The sequence below is a fragment of the Chamaea fasciata genome, unplaced genomic scaffold (assembly GCF_029207755.1).
Source record: "Chamaea fasciata isolate MVZ Bird 193981 ecotype frontalis unplaced genomic scaffold, bChaFas1.0.hap1 SCAF_13, whole genome shotgun sequence".
NCBI classification, from domain to species: domain Eukaryota; kingdom Metazoa; phylum Chordata; class Aves; order Passeriformes; family Sylviidae; genus Chamaea; species Chamaea fasciata.
This window is the reverse complement of record NW_027094098.1, coordinates 17,399,991-17,416,492: the sequence shown is the minus strand read 5'-3', so window position 1 is coordinate 17,416,492 and position 16,502 is coordinate 17,399,991. Positions and strand designations below refer to the sequence as shown.

At 42.0% G+C, this 16,502-nt stretch overlaps 1 protein-coding gene across 5 annotated transcripts in view; it reads left to right on the top strand.

Annotated features, from left to right (window-relative positions):
- Positions 1-16,292, top strand: part of RYBP (RING1 and YY1 binding protein) — a 38,052-nt gene extending 21,760 nt beyond the window's left edge. For 4 of the 5 annotated variants that reach the window (XM_066195401.1, XM_066195400.1, XM_066195399.1 and 1 more), the window contains 3 exons: positions 11,343-11,519; positions 11,634-11,732; positions 15,685-16,292. In XM_066195401.1, coding sequence (XP_066051498.1) covers positions 11,343-11,519; positions 11,634-11,732; positions 15,685-15,937 — 529 coding nt within the window. In that variant the 3' untranslated portion in view covers positions 15,938-16,292. Of the gene's footprint in view, positions 1-2,837; positions 2,979-11,342; positions 11,520-11,633; positions 11,733-15,684 lie in introns of those variants that run through there. The other variant, XM_066195402.1, reaches the window with a different exon arrangement.
- Positions 16,293-16,502: the final 210 nt, after the last annotated feature.

Below are 16,502 nucleotides of genomic sequence, written 5' to 3'. Positions count from 1 at the left end.
ACAGAGTGCATTAGGCTGACAAACCCACACGTGTTGCGGGTCAGGCAGGCTGCCAAGAGCTCCGCGCTCGGCCAGCGGGGAGAGAAGCATTAGGAATCCCAATAATCCGCACATCAGTCTCTGTGTGCTGCCTGGTCAGTGCAGACCCAGCGAGCGAGCTGTGGAGAGATTGTGGGTATTAAGTGGGATGGGTAATGAAAGGCTATGCTGGCGCTGATGTGAGAGTCTTTAAATGGAAAATGACTTTAAATGATGGTGCCAGGGCAGTTGAAGTGATTTGCCGCTGGCGCAGGATCACAGTGTAACTGGTAGTTTGCAGTGAGACTAACTGCTTCTCCTGGGTGGAACACCAGAGTTGTTTGAAGAATTAAGAATCAGGGGGGAAAAGAACTCTTCACTGAATTTGCTTGCTTTCCCTCCTTGGGACTTGTACCAGACTGATGGCAGTTCAGGATTTTGGTTGGGTGTGTTCATGTACGTACAAATAAACACAAGTCATGCGAGTAAATGCAAAGCTGCAAAGGAGTCACCAAGATGAAAACAGTGGTAGGACAATAAAATCATCATTTAGGCTCAAGATTTTCTTATCTGAGTACTTTCTTGAAAAATGATAGTTTGTCTGGACAAGTAGTTACCATTGTTATCTGCAGATCAGAAGTTGGCCTGCAGAGAACTCGGAAATGTTTCTGTTGTTGTAATTAGTTATTCCTGGCTTTTTTTTTAATGTAGGAGAGCACTCTTTGCTAGCTTTAGTTACTAAGGTAGCTGTGTTGCCTTGTCATACATTATGCTAGGCACATACAGGTAATTCAGACTGGTACTCCAGGTGGGAAGCAAAGTTTACTAAGTAGCTTCTTCTAAGGCTTTCTAGCTAGTGGGAGGAAGAACTTTCAAACTGAGTATTGTAATGTTGTTTCCTGGCAAATTTTGATACCATCTGGGTCAGTTCCTCAAGCCCAGGAGTAATAATTCTGAAAGCAAAAGTTGCAGTGCTCTGGGGCTGTGTTGTTCCCACGGTGCCTGCACAGCAGCTATCGACGGCAGCCTGACTTTCCCTGTGGCTTTCCCGGGCAGCGGCAGCGTGTGCAGGATTGCTGGAGCTGGACACCCCCAAATGTCACTGCTACATCTGTGTTCACTTATCACATTGTGCTCAGAGAACACAATGGAGAAGAAGAGCTCCTCTGAGCACATGGTGGCCTTTTGAAAACGCATGTCTGCCTGCCCCATCCTTCAGAGAGGCTTTTATTTCTTGGCGTGTTTGGAAAAGCAAGCTGGGTTATTGAGCGTTGGGGTTTTCTCTAAACCACTGGCAGTGACCTTTTCACTGCTGATGCCGCTGGGACAGAGGTGTGAAGGAGTAGGTGGGGTACCACTTACTGGTACCAGTGGGACCAGCTCCCTGTGCTGCTTCCCAGGCAGTGTCTGCTCCACCTTGGAGCAGCACTGATGTCTCTCAAAGTGCATGGCTGCTGCAGGCTGGGGCTTTGTCATGAAACTGCATTCCTGGCTCTTCAAGGGCTCTTGAAATGCTGCTTTCATGTGAAAGGAAATCCTATCATTGATGTTCTTTTAATAAAAAGGAGGTTTGGCTTGCTGGAAAAGTTCCGTTTTTGCTCATTTAGGTAAATCCTGCAGTGTCTGATGTAGCTGAATTAAAATTATTGCCTTGCTCAACTGGCTTTTTTTTTTTTTTTTAATGGCATCTCTAGAGATTTAGGGCCTATTAAGTCTATTCAGAATCTGTTGTAGAAATGGTAGCTTGTCAGTTTGATTCTATCTGGACTTACTCTGGTTGGTAAATAATGGAGAAATCTTAATATTAAAGTGTACAGTATTCCAGTGTCATGCAAGTGTAGCAGAATTTTGCTCTGATAAGCTAGCCCACCTATTTTGAGGGTACTTAGCAAGAGTGGCCTAGTAGAAATTCTTTCGTTGTTTTTAACAAAAGCTATTGTGTCTCTCTATCCACTGGTTGGATATTCAAGTGATTTGTATTTCTCACACAGTAAATATTATATGTATCTAAGCACTGCTCTCCAAATTCTGGACTGGTGATAAGGGATCAGCTTGGGAATTTAACTGACATATCATTTTTTCTGATAGGGAGGATATTTTCTCTGCATCTCTCCTTTTTGTTCCATGTTTTCCAAGTTTGGTCTCTCTCCCGCTGTGATTTTGAAGTGTGAGACTTGAGTATCCCAAAACCTGGAGGCAGATGCTCACAGATGGGGCATGTCAAGCTGGATTATATGTGACAATTTCCATTATTGGTCAGGATTTCAGTGTCTGAAACAGAAACACATATATTGGCTACTTTTATAACATTGAGCCTGGTATTCCTAGTTTCTAGCTTTAGCGCTAAAAACTATTATTTTCCTCATATTTTTGTTATTTGAATTTATAATGCAAAAACCATGAGCAGTTGCTTTGAGGAGTCTACATGTTAGTTTTTTATCAGACTCATTTATCCCCTCCTGCTGCCCAACTGCAGCACCTTGTTACCAGGAAGTTTTGAGCCAGTGTGCTTTTCTCAGGATTACACATGACTTAATAAACAGTTAAATAAGAAGTATTTTAAGTAATTGCTTTAGTTGTAAATCCATGTATTTTATTATACACATCTTGGTTGCTGCCAGCTTTATGAACTGTTTTCAAATTTTTGCTAGTGAGAGCAGCTCATTTTTGTCAAGCAAGTAAAATGGCCTTAGTTTTATCATCATTCTGGTGCTTGTAGGCAAGTAAATTTTGTGCTGAGATCAGTGATTTTCCATAACAACTTTGTAAGTCCCTGTAAATCACGGAACATTTGGTATTTTGCAGTAAGGTATGGCCACAGATGAAGACACCAGAAGCAACTGCATGATAAATTTTCCTCTCTGGGAGTATGAAGTAGCGATTGGAATTTTCAGTGATGGATTAAACCGAAGCTCCAAGTGGATCTGTGATGGGTCAATAGCACGAGCAGGGCAGTTGCAGTAAGTTTCCAGAAATTAAGCTTGTGCAGCACTTTCAACCTAGAACTAAAATTATTGGTGACCCAGGAAATTGGCATACCTAAGCAGAATGATTTTTGGAATCTCGATGCCATCTTTTCAAGTTTGGGCTTGGGATGATCTGTACATTTCTAGTTGCATCTCATTTCAGTTGTGGTTTTTGTGTATACCCACGCAATTTTTCTATTGCTGTAGAACTTCTTCCATATAAATTCAATAAATGAAGAGGAAGCAATGCTCTTTCTGGAATGCATAGCCTGGACCTAACTACTGCTGGTGGTAGAGGGCAAGAAGGGGAGTTGTAAAGTTGTTTTTGTTCAGCTGGAATTTAGGGTGATGTTGCAACTGGGAGTTGTTGCCATTTTAATCTGTTACATATTGCGAGTTTTGTTTTGAGCAGAAGGGGATGTATTGTGCAGTATTTTCTTAATTTATGATTTTTTTAAATGATCCATTAAAAATCTTAATAGAAACCTTTTTTTAAGTAAAATAATGGAGCAAGAAATCATCTGAAAATCTGTATTTCTGACTGTGTGCTTTAGTCTCACAGAGTCACAGAATCCTGGGATGGTTTGGGTGGGAAGGTACCTTAAAGGTCCTCTTGTTCCACCCCCCTGCTATGGGCAGGGACACTTCACTGGGCCGGGTTGCTTAAAGCCTCATCCAACTTGGCCTTGAAAACTCCCAGTGAAGGAATGTTTTCTATGCAGTCATGAATCAGAAGTAGTAATTTTATAGTATTTGTAAGCATAATGAAGTTGTGATCGCTTGGACAGTTCTGCTTCCCCATCAAACAAGACAAAAATGGTCTTACAACATGGTAAATTTGGTGTTTTGCCAATTCTTTGCTAATTTTACACTTAGTTAATTAAGGGTGTTGAACTCCTTATTTAAGGAAATGTTATTTTTTTAGATGAAAGCAGAAAAAGCTATTTCACACATTTCCCCACTCTAGTCCTTGCAAGCTTTCCTATTGGAAGTTAATTCCAGCAGATAAACACAGAACAATCTTTAGTTAGAGTACACAACTCTTCAGCACTGTCCTGCTGGGTGTGGTGTGTGAATATATTTATTTATACACACCCAGAGCTCCTTCCCTGCCCGCTGACAGGGAGCTGAGGGGGCTGCAGCTCCAGGGATGGAGCTGGGACTGGCTGGGAGCATCCAAACAAGTGTTTTCCAGGGATTTGGACTAGTCAGAGACAGCAGTTGTGGGATAAGCCTCTGCTGGGCAGCCTCAGGGCTTTGCTGGCACTCATTAGTACAGATTAGATATGAAATGATCTGCTTAGATGGGTGCTACAGGTGAGCAGGCAGGTGAGGCTGCCAGCACTGGCTGCTTTTCCTCTGAAAGGAGCAGCAGCAGCCTTTCTTCCAGGACTTCAGTGTGACTTTTGTTTTGCCTCCTGCAGACACAGTAAGTTAAATTTCACGGTATTAGCGCTTAAGTAAACGTCAGGCTCTGTTCCAATAACTGATACTCAGCGTTGTTACTCATCACCACTGCTATTTTCAATCCTCACTCTGGTAACAAAGAAGCCTGAAGAAGAACGACTTCTGTTTAGCTCTTGCTTTTTGGCTCTCTGTTCTCCAGAGTGTTACAGAAGCTGCTGTTTGCTGCTGTCTTGAAACTGCTTGGTATCAGGAACCCTCCACAAAGACACATCAGGATAAACCTGTGGACCAAAACACGTGCACCATACAGTGTTAAATATCTCTTTTTGGATGATTTTAGAGTTCTGTCTGATGCGCATGGAAAAGGAGCAGAGCCCATGGGACTTGGTAGAACAGGCCCAGGTTTGTGGTCACTCAGGTTCAGCCCTTTTTAACCAGAAAACCTGCTCTGTGATTTGTCGATTTCCCTATGGGAAAAAACCCCCAAAACAAACCAAAAGAGAAGCCAAATGTTTGCTAAAATGCAAACAGTGATGCTTTACTGCTGAAAAATTTCCAGTAAAATCCCAAATAGCCCCTTTCTCTGGCTCAGGGCTCCTTTCTTGCTGGCAGCCCACCAGGTCCAAAGTCCAGCTGTGCAAGAGGCACCATATAAGTTGTTTCTTAATTTGATAAGAAGTGAATGGTCGGTCCAGCTTCACTTTCATGATTGCATTTCATTTGCAGTTTCTAATTCTTTTCTGTATTAGAATGGGTGCTTTGAGGAATTCTGTGACGACTCCGTTTTGGTGTGGCAAAATTCTGGTCAAACTGCTTCCAAAAACATCTTACAGCCCTGACTTCAAATTTTTGTATTGGGGTTATATGGAACAATGTATATTTAAAAAGAGCTGGAAACGTATTGAAAAACCTATGACACTGTGCTGTTGAGCAGTCGTAGTGGAATAGTTTATAGAGCACTTCTGGGACTCTCTTAGAACTGTTTTTTGCATGTTTTCACTAAAAAAAAAAAATCAGAAATGTGAGCTGCAGAATCTGTGCAGTGACAACTCTGGGAATAAATCTCTTATTTATACACTTTGATTTGTAAACATGCCCAAATATTAAAAAAATTAAAAGTAATGCTGAGGCTCCCGTAAAAAGCAAGAATGGAATATTCTTTTTACAGGCATCATTCAAAGTCTCAACTCTCCTCTGGTGGCACTTACCAGACACTTCCCAGCAACCAGGAATGCCTGTCCTGTTCTGTATATGCAGGTGACAGCTTGCATTTCATTTAATAATATTCTCATTCTTACTTGATTCAAAAGAAAAGTGGGGAAAATAGAAGAAAAGCGTGTTTTCATTCAAAAAGACAAAGAGCTGGCAGCTTCGTGTGAGTGCAGCAAATATTAACTACTGCAAATAATTCTGAACTTTTTAAAGTTTACAGACATAAGTATGGGATGGTGTGGGGGCAGGGGAGGATCGTTCAATCTGTTAGAAGTGACCTGGAGTCTAAAAACTTGCGGTGGACAAAACCAAAAAGTTTAAAACACACTTCTGAAATGTGGACAGCTCAAGGTTTGTTGTCATGACTGGGAATAGTTATCAGCAAAGCTGAGGCTGCTTTATCTCTGTTGTCTGTTCTTGACTCTTCCAAGTAGGTAAAAGACAGGGGCTGGATGGTCAAGGAGGATTGAACAGTTGAACAGTTTTTGGAGGTGGCAGTACACTTCTGAATGTACTTAGTTTATTTTGTGACAAATAGTTGCTTTCTTTCATGTTTTTTCTATAATATTCAGACTTACATTCTGAGTGTTTCAGACTTGTTGCTGTGCCCAGCACCTGGGGCCCACAAGTGGGTGTTCTTAGATGCACTTCTGCATTTTTAAACATCTGTCTTCTAAATAAAAACACAGTGCTAGTGTCAAAGGAAAAAAAATCTGTTCTTCCACCAAAACGTTGCTCAGTCACATATTTCTTGCAGTTTGTCCTTCTAGTCTTCTTTTACTGTTGTTATTGTTGCTTTGTTTCCTGGGTCACATGGAGAACTTGAGATAAATGTATACAGCTTCCATACTGCTTTGCAGTTCTACTCTAGGCACAATGTGTCTGTTCATCCCTGTTCTTTTTGCTGAAAAGGGCCATGTGGTCATCACAAATGAGCTGGAAAATATTCATGTAGGAATGGGGGCTCACCCCATCATGTTTACAGCTTAATTTCTCCAAAGCTTTGGTTCTTCTGGATGTAAAATTCTTTTGAGGAAATGGGTTAGTTTCTAATCCTGCTTCGTGCTCAGAAGGATGCTTGTTGTGTAAGTGTTTTGGCACTAACTGTTTTATAAACACCATAAATACTTTTAGTCTTGTTTTCTTGTTTTTCTTAGAGCAAAGATACATTCATGTGTGACTGGGGTTATTAAAATAATCACGTACTTCACACTGCACAGTGCATGAAACGCATTCCCTCAAAGCGCCGCGGAGCCGCGCAGAGGTCGGCCGGTATCACCGCGTGCATCAAAGCCAGAACAGCATGAAATTATCCAAATCCTCCCTACTTCAAGTTACATGAGGCTTTTGACTCTGAAATCCCACTCGATGCCACTTTCATTCTTCTGATAACATAGTTGTAGGGAAGTCAGAGCAGTTGTAATTAGATCCACGTTCCTGGGGATTGCCGGGGTCCCTCCAGGTCTGTGTTGCTGTAGGGATAAAGCCCAGTCACTTCCCTGTTCTGTGGTGTCTGCAGGAGACAGGTGCCTTCCCTTTTCTCAAGGCAGAGGGGCCAGAGAAATCCCAAACACATACAGAAATTAGAGTCACATGAAAAATGAGGTGCAGCTTATCCTCCTATATCCCTCTTGAAATCCAGGCCTGAGAAACTCCCGTGTTGGATGTGTGGTGATTTGTGCTGCTGCACTCCCAAGCCTGCTTGCAGGGGTTAGGAGTGGAGCAGCAGAATTCCTGGGTGTCCATGCTCTGGATTTGGTTCTGAGGCATTCTTTAAAGGGAAGTTTTGAGATACAGAAATGCAAGTAGTGAAATACTACTTGCCAGAACCTTAAAAGTTACACTTTACTTTTTAATTTTTTAAAAGAGCACAGCAATGTAGGCAGTGAACCCTTCAGAAAAGTCCTGCATTTATTCCACGTCCCATCAGTGAAACATCCCAGTGTCACTTCACATGGCAATCTGAGGGTACAATATTTGCATATATTGTGTATATATATATTTGTATATTTGCATATAGTATATATTTGCAGGCACAGTGTTTCTGTGAAATCTGTTACTGAAAGGTAGCAAAGATGATTTGTGTGCATCATTTACGGGAGTTGATGATGAAGAGACCCAGGTGCCACAGCCATTCTTAGAGCAGACAAATATATTTCAGCTTCTTCATGCAGCAGCATGTCCTTGCTGCAGAGGTCGTGAGTTGTTGTGCGGATGTCTGCTCCTGGGACGTAAACTGGAGTTGAATTAATGTGAAACATTTTATTTGTTTGTACATAACTCTGAAAGCACAGTTTAATTTCATTTAATTGCTCTTAGTTTTAGAGGGGGAGAAGACAATGCTCTTCATGTTGTTAAAAGAAAAATGGTGTGCATTTGTTTGTCACATCAGTGTTGGATCTTTGCTCAAGCTGTCACCTAAAGTAGGGGAAAATTGCCCATGCAAAGTATAAGTTTATTATCATAAAGAAGTTCAGGTAGGAGAAAACACACCTATTTCAGATATTTGCATTGAAAATTCAAGAACTAAGTCTTAACACTAAATATTGTGTCTCTTCAGCTAATTTTTGGGAAGTTGAGGCTTTTAGCTGTGAGTTGTGAGGAGTCTTGATACTTCCAACGTTCTAGTAGATTACAACATAGTTGTTCCTTGAGCATGAGTGCTGGTTAGAAAGCATGAACAGGCGGAGCTAGGGTTTGATTTTTGTCACTTGGATGTATTCTCTGTGTGCCTGAACACTTCAGTGTTGCAGAAAGTAAACCAATAAGGAGATTCTGGGATATAAAACGGTCAATATTTGTTTCTGTAGCTGTTTATTCTTACAAATAAAGTTTAGAAGTAGTTGCAACTTTCCGTTCAGATTGTTCTGCCTAAGTGATAACTACTTTAATATAATAGCGGTGTATTTGAGTCAAAGCATTCGCTTTGGAGGTGGCCAAATAAATCTTTTTTGGTAGGCAGGGAAACTTGGAGTAAGTTTTGGATGTTGCAGCTGCTTTACTCAATTGTGGTTCCTATGGTTATAGTTTGCTGTGGTTAAAAATGTGCTGCTCAACTTGCTTTGCTTGGCTTTTTAGTAAAGGGCTTCTAACCAGCGTGTCCTGGCTGTAGTGGCAGTGTGGGCCTTACTTGAAGGATTTTATTTCTCCTATTATTATTACTAATACTATGCCAGTTACTTAAATTACCTGGTTTTCACTCTTTTCCTAAGCTTGCTGCTGGCATGGGTGAAACAGTCCGATTAGGAACTGGAAAGCTGTTGGGTTATTTGCATTATTTTTTAAATAATCAGTTCTAGGAGTGCAGCAGATCTTGAAAGATGCTCAGTGTTGACCAAAGTCTCAGCAGCTTCATGCTCCCTCCCTCATGGCAGGAGGGAACCCATGGGCAGGGCTGGATCTCCTTCCCACAGGTCCCTGGCTGCTTCCTGCTCTCTTCCCTTCCAGTTTTGGCTTTGCCCTCACCCACAAACCATCCTGCTGGGTAAGAGGGAATATATAAATATGGATTTTGGAGAAGTTGTGCTGGTTAGGTCAGTGAGTGGTTTTTATTTTAGTTTACATTTTAAAATTTGTGTCTCTGTTCAATCAGTGCAGCACTCCTGCAACAGGAGGAGCAGCTGGGCAGCTGCACAGGTTGGGCACAAGGCTTGGAAATCACATCACAAGGAGCACATCAGAGTTGTGCAAAGTGGGAAGAACTCTCAGATTCGTGACTTGGGCTTTCCTGTGAATGGCTCAGGTTTCTGACTTAGCTGGTTATGTAAACAGCAAATGACTGTAAGTCTGGGCAGAAGTGGCAGCTTCAAGCAGTGAGGTTAATCATGTATAATCATGCAGCGAGATGCTATCTGCCCTCTCTTTGAAGATTTCTTGACATTTTATCTTTTTTTCAGTAGGCAATGAGCAGGTTGCTTGACACAAGTTATTGTTGTCAGCTTTTAGTGTGGTTGCATCAATCTGAAAATCTTTTCCATGTAACCAAACTGCTTCTTTTTATGTGTTTATTCTCAGTCAGAGAGAAATTGCTGTGTACTGGATTTCAAGGATGCTAAATATTTTCACTGTTCTGTGGAACAGGTAACTGCTTGATCTGATTTACAAAACGTTTCAGTATCACAATTATTTGAGGCTGAAGACCAGATCATTGTTCACTCAGATGTGTATGCAGACTGTAGCATCAGCTGAGTTACAGTTTCTATTTTGGGTGAAAACTCCAGATGCCGGAGGTGTTGAGATGGGTCAGGGGCCTGATTACAACGTGTTGCATAGACTTTATTATAATGGTAGAGAAATTAAATACTTGGGTTTATCTTTAGTGAGAACCTCGTGGTACCATTATACAGGAAACCAGTACCCAGAGGGGCTCAGCAGACACTTGGATTCTCCCATGACAGGGAGTAGAAATTCTCTGGGTGTTCCTTTGTGTGTATCATCTCTCAGTGCAAATGTTATGTGTGAGCCATTAATGTTTTATACTTTTTTCCAACACATCACACCACTAAGTAGGTGCTTGAAACCTCTCTAGATGTTTTTAGCCAAAGCTGAGTGCAGGTACAGAGCTCTGCAGCACAAACCCCCGGGGTTCTGTGTGCCAGCTTGTAGACCTGATGTTACTTGGGTGCAGCTTTCACTGGCAATCTGTTGTAGTCTGATCTACGTGCAACATTTGAATTGTATTTATGAACAATTTAACAGCTTTGGACAAGCCTGAACAACTGTTGCAATTAGTATTTGGTTTATTATGGACGACTAAGGGAGTTGATTACCTGTTTTTGTTTTTTTTCCTCTCCCACGACCACCACGTGTGTGGTCACGGGGAGCATAGATCTTTCTGGAGTGTTGAAGGGATCGAATCAATCATGAATAGCCAAAGTATTTAGACTATAAATTGCTTTGTGATATGCCAGAGGGGAAAGTTTTTGAGTTGTCAAGAGAGGACATTAGAGTTTGGATGAGGAATGCAGGAGAGACAAAGGCACCAATTCCAGCGGGATACGTGAGGATCAATAACCAAGGTATTGGTTACTTGCAGAGCTCCTGTCTGTGTAAGGATTAATTTGCAGTGGAAGCAGCCTTTGACAGGCAGTTTGCTTGTGTTTTTTGTCTGAGCACCCTGGGGACTGGGACAATGGTGTGAGGACGCTGTGTTGGAGGCTGGCACGGCTGTTCCCAGTGCCAGTGTGAATGCCCACTTGTCTCCTGTGCCCCTGCCAGCCCGGCCCTCGGGACAAAGTCATCTCAGTTACCTTCTCTTGTTCTTTGTTATTTGTGCAAGGTTTGCTGCTGCTGAACCAGGAGCTTATTTGAGAAATTAAACTGAAGGATATGAAGGAGGCTGATGGTTATTAGGAAACTTTTTTGTCACATTCTGTTCCTTTTCTTAAAGTATAGCCACAGTGTATGGCTGGCAGCTTCTTGTAAGCTGCTTTTTCACGATTGTCCCCCCTCAGAATTGGCTGTGATTTCATGATGTAGATGAAGAAAGGGAGCATTATACTTAATAATGTTAGATGCTAAAACCTGATGAAACAGCAGTTCAGGGTATTTCTTTCTTTTAACGTTTCTGTCTTGTTTGGTTACAGCAGTAGTACTTCACATCAAATAAGGACATCCATTTGGTTCTTTAAGTGGAGTGTTCTTTCCTGGTTGCTGAAATAAATCTTCATACTGCTCTCAGTGTAGTTATTTTTACTGTGTAAGACTGACTATAGATCTCTCTTTTCATTGTCATTATAGAAAACCTAGAATAAACTCTCAGTTGGTGGCACAACAAGTTGCCCAGCAATATGCAACTCCACCACCACCCAAGAAGGAGAAGAAGGAGAAAGTGGAAAAACAAGACAAAGAAAAACCTGACAAAGAGAAGGAAATTAGTCCAAGTGTTACAAAGAAGAACACTAACAAGAAGACTAAGTAAGTTTGAAGGACGCAGTATTAAATGTGATGTGACTTGAGTAGCATTGTGCATTGGTTAATTGTGCAGTTAAACCAACATGGTAATCTCCCTCTTCCCTCCAATTCTCACAGACCAAAGTCGGATATTGTGAAAGATCCTCCTAGTGAAGCAAACAGCATACAGTCTGGGAATACTACAACAAAGACCAGCGACTCAAATCACACTTCAAGGTAACTCTAGACTAAAATTGAGCCTGTGGTATCTGAAAACTGTGTTACAAAGCAAACACTTCTTTTTTTGATATACAAGCACTTGAACGCTTTGCTAGTGAGGACAGATTCAGGCTTTGGAAATACTGATTCTGTTGTCCATTCCATTTTCATTTCTCTGTTAAAATAATTGTATTGTCAGTTGGGTAGTAATGCTTTTGGCTGTACACAGTGGGGGAAAAACATTAACCAGCAAAGAATCGTATCAAATTCTTATCATCGCTCGATAGCAGTAACAAAGGTTACTTTTTTACTTCCTTATCCGTAATTCAGTCACTGTAATTGTCCAGATAATTTTCCAAGTATACAGGAACTAAGTATACATGAACAGATTTGCTGGTATCTTGCTTTCAACAAAAAGCACAAATGGCTGGTTTGTTACTTGTCTGAGTTTGAAATGAGCGTATGGAGAGAGATTTATTCCTAGTCTTGCCTATACTATACTGTTCCTCCATTTTTTAAATCAAAAATTCAGCATCACAGAACAGTTCTTGTATTATTGAACTTGAGAGCTACAAGAGGCAGAACTGAACTGGGTGCTTTGCCTGTGTGGGCTGTATAAGAATTGCATCTCTCTTTAAAATGTGCTGTAAGAGGTGTTTTATAGTGAAGCCACATGAACTGAGGCACCATTAGCTGCAAACACTTGTAAAGCACGTGGGAAATATGGTTGACACTGCTGCTGGCATTCAAGTTGGCAAGGTGTGACTGCAGAAAACTCTTGTCTTGGAAATTTTTAAATAATAGCATGGAAATCTTTAGAAAGAGGGAATATCCTTTGCACAGTAACCCACTGGAATGTAGTGAGGGCAGTGTGAAATCTGCTGTGCTACAAGACTGGGCTGTTTGCAGGGACTGTTGTTAACTCTTCCTCAGCCCCCAAAGAGTGAAGTGTCCGTTCCTGATCTGATTACAGAGAGGCAGCTTTATTGCAATGACTCTTTTCTTGTACTGTTCTTCTTTAAATAGTACTTATTTTGAGACTTAGGATGCAGGAGACTTGATGTACTTGACTAATGACATAATATTAAATTGAGAGATTACATCAAAGAATTGTTTTTACTCATTAAAGGAGTCACTCTGTCTACTGGAAAGTCTTTTAGGCCATGTTTTGTGGCAAGCTTTTGCCAGGCCTAATTAAGCCTTAATTGTACCAGGTCTAGCTGGGTATTTTTAAAGGAGACCTCATCTCCTTTACTACTTAAACTGTCTTTATAAGTGTTTTGTTTAGTGGAACTTTTCTGACAATTCACTGTTCTCAGGAGTGCTGTCAAAGAGTCTTTTTCTGATTTTTACAGGAGGATAAGTTTTTTTCATGCCCAGATTGCCTAACAGTTGTTCTGGGCTTTTTTGTAAGTTGTCTTTTAGGGCTCTCTGGATTTTTAAAAAATCCTGTTTAAATTTCTTGGATACTGTGCCTGTTTCTGACAAAATATCTTGGTTTATACCATGCCTTCCTGTGTACTTTCAGATTGAATGTTTTGAAACACTTCACTTATTTGGCCATAAAACTTTTTTGCTATAAACATGAAGCATCGGGGTGTTTAATTTTGCAAAATAACATGAGTGAGCCAATCCCTTTCTTCTGTAAGAAGGAAAAATTGTATGCATGTGCTGAAGAGATTGGTGGTTTCCATCTGTGCCTAATCAGCTCTTTGTAGAGGGGAAACCGTGAAAACCTCCCAGAGAAATGGTTGGGAGGCTCAGTTTTAAAAGTGATAATGTAAATGTTTGTGAGTGGGACTGTGGGGAAATCCTGTTCCTCAGCCCTGCTTTCCTCAGCCCTTCCATTTAACTTTGTCATGGCATTTAAAGATGCTTGGGCTGTCCCATTTTTTTTCCTTTTTTAAAACTAATTACACCTCTCAGAGCTGCCTTTTATCGAGCAATACCCAGAGTTCACGTCCGACCCTGTAAGAAGGTGGAGGCAGCAGGCTCTGTTCCGGTATCTGGGCCAGCATTTTGGCTCTTTCTGAGTACAAGAGGAAACAAATGACCGAGGCAAATTACAGGAAGAGCTGGGTTTCCTAGAGGAACTCGGGGCTCGGGGAGGAAAATACGTCTTCGTACTACGCTTCCGGGAACACCGGCGGCCGTGCGGGGGATCTGCCGGGACGGCACCAGAGCGCCGGCGGAAACCTCAGAGCCTGCTGAGCCAGCTGGCCGTTCTTGTAAGCCACAAACGAGGTGGCATCATTTCATCTCCCCGTGGTTACGTGTGCAGCTTGGCAGCTCCTGCCAGTGTGTCTGTGCAGCGTGGGCACAGCTCCCTGCCCCGGAAATCCAGAGCGCGGCTCCGGGCTTGGAAAGGCCGGGCCCGGAGCAAAGGGGCTGCTGCAAGGAGGAGTTTCACTGAGTGTTAGCCCAGGGCAGCAGTGTTGTTTGGTTTTTTTTGGTTTTTTGTTTGTGTTTTCTATCTATTAAAAACTCTTTTCCTGTGGTGCTTGTTAAAAATCGCAGCAGCCTCCTAGGTTAGATAAGAAAATACTATTTTTGGTGCGGTAACTTCATTTTTGGTGAGGAAGGTTGCAGAAATACAATTGTTCTATTTTGGAATCTCTACATCCGTCCCCAATGCATTTTTCTGTTCTGTCTGATTCTGGAATACCACTTGGATAACTGCTGCTTAAGGACTTTTTCCTTGTTAACTTACCACTGCAAGCCATTGAGTATTCATGGCGGGTAGCAAATGAGCTTAATTCCCTCTTTTTCTGTTTTACTGCACTAGCCTTGTGTGCTGCAAGTGAGGAGGAGAAAAGGCAGAGTGGTTTAAAAGCTGGAGCTTGATCCCAAAGTAAACTAACCTTCCCTCCATCCCTCTCAATAAGGCAGCTCTCAGCAAGCCACTTTTCACTGATGTATAAAGACTCTCCTTTTTAATTTCCCTATTGGGAATATTCCGCTGCTTAAGCCTGACCCTTAATTAGGAGCAAAAGCTGTAAATTACAGCAGTCGCTGCAGCTGACTTGGAATTTGCTGGTAGCTGGAGGAGTGTCCAAGGCTTGTTGAAGCAGAGCTTTGGACCAGCCCATGAAATGTGCTTGAATGTCAGCTTCCTAGAGCTTCGACCCTTATTAGCTACATTACTAATTGAATGATAACACAGCATGCAAATTACTGAGATAATCCTGTGCAATAAATACCAGTGGGTTCTTTTCGGGTGGTTTGTAGGTTTTTTTTTTCCCCCCTTCTCTTTTTCCCCTAACCAAAAGCTCTGGCTGCAAAAAAATACCGTTGTACATTCTGGATTTTATTTACAATGGCCTCAATTCCAGAGGGAACATTTTGAGCTATTTTATCCATAGGCTGATTGGGCATCTGATTTGTATAAGCTCAAAGCAGCTGAGAGAGAAGCCAAGTTGTCCCAGTGCCTGTGTTGTTTGCAGCTGCAGAGTTCCAACATGGGAATGAAAGAGCTGTGGCCGAATGCTTTCATGTGGTTTTGTATTGCAGAGTCACAGCCTTGTCTCATAACATCAGGGCACATGATGAGATGGTGAATTTAGATAAGAGAACTCTTTCATCTGCCCCTTGGGGAGGAGATCCTTCTCTCTGTCTGGCTCCTGTCCGCTTGGCTCTGCTGTGGTGTCCTCCTTTCTGGCAGGGCTGGATAGGGAGAAGCCTGCAAGAGACTCCCTGTGCAGAGCCCTGTGAGACAGGTTGTTCTCTGGGGCTGAGTGTGCTCCGCAGCCCTCAGAGGCCCAGGGAGCCTGGCTGGCACAGGGAGCAGGTCACACCTTCATCCTGTGCTCTGCAGCACTCTGCCTGCCTGAGTTCTCCTCCCAGCCGCTGGCATCTGCACAGGCGAGGGAGCACGAGTCACACCGACTTTGTTTTCAAATGCTTTTCCTAATAAACTTTCCCTTTCTCCTTTATTTTTATCCTTTTAATAAATGTCTTTTTTTCGTTTTAGACCCAGACTGAAAAATGTGGACAGAAGTACCGCACAGCAGCTGGCAGTCACAGTGGGAAATGTCACAGTAATTATCACAGACTTTAAAGAAAAGACTCGCTCTTCATCCACGTCATCTTCTACAGTGACCTCCAGTGCAGGATCAGAACAACAGAATCAGAGCAGCTCGGGCTCTGAGAGCACAGACAAGGGCTCGTCCCGTTCCTCCACGCCCAAGGGGGACATGTCGGCAGTCAACGACGAATCTTTCTGAAAAATTGCACATGGAGTTGTGGAAACTATGAATCAGGGTATGAAATTCAAACACTCCACCTGCCCACGCTGTTCAAATCCTGGAGAGCCTCTTCTGTGCTTGAACACACTTTCTCGGACATCGACCTCTTACTGATGCAACCAGGATAATTTCTGCTTGCCGTGGGCATCTGGCCACCAAGGAATTTCTCACCCTAGCGATTACTCTTGACACTTTTATGTATTCCATTGTTTTATATGATTTTCCTAACAATCATTTATAATTGGATGTGCTCCTGAATCTACTTTTTTATAATATCTGCTGTGCACAATTTTCCATGAACATGACAACTTTTTGTTTTGGGGTAGGGAGCGGGTGGGGTGGGAAGGGGACTTTATTTATTGCATTCACAAGCTCCATCCTCTTTCAACATATCCTTTTTAAGTTCAGTTCTTCTTCCAGTTATACTGTGTACTATCAGTTTTGATATAAATTATATATAAATATATATATAAATAAATATATATAAAGGGTTATTTGAAACCAATACATGGAAACGCTGGTGCTTGAAACACTGTGAAGTGAT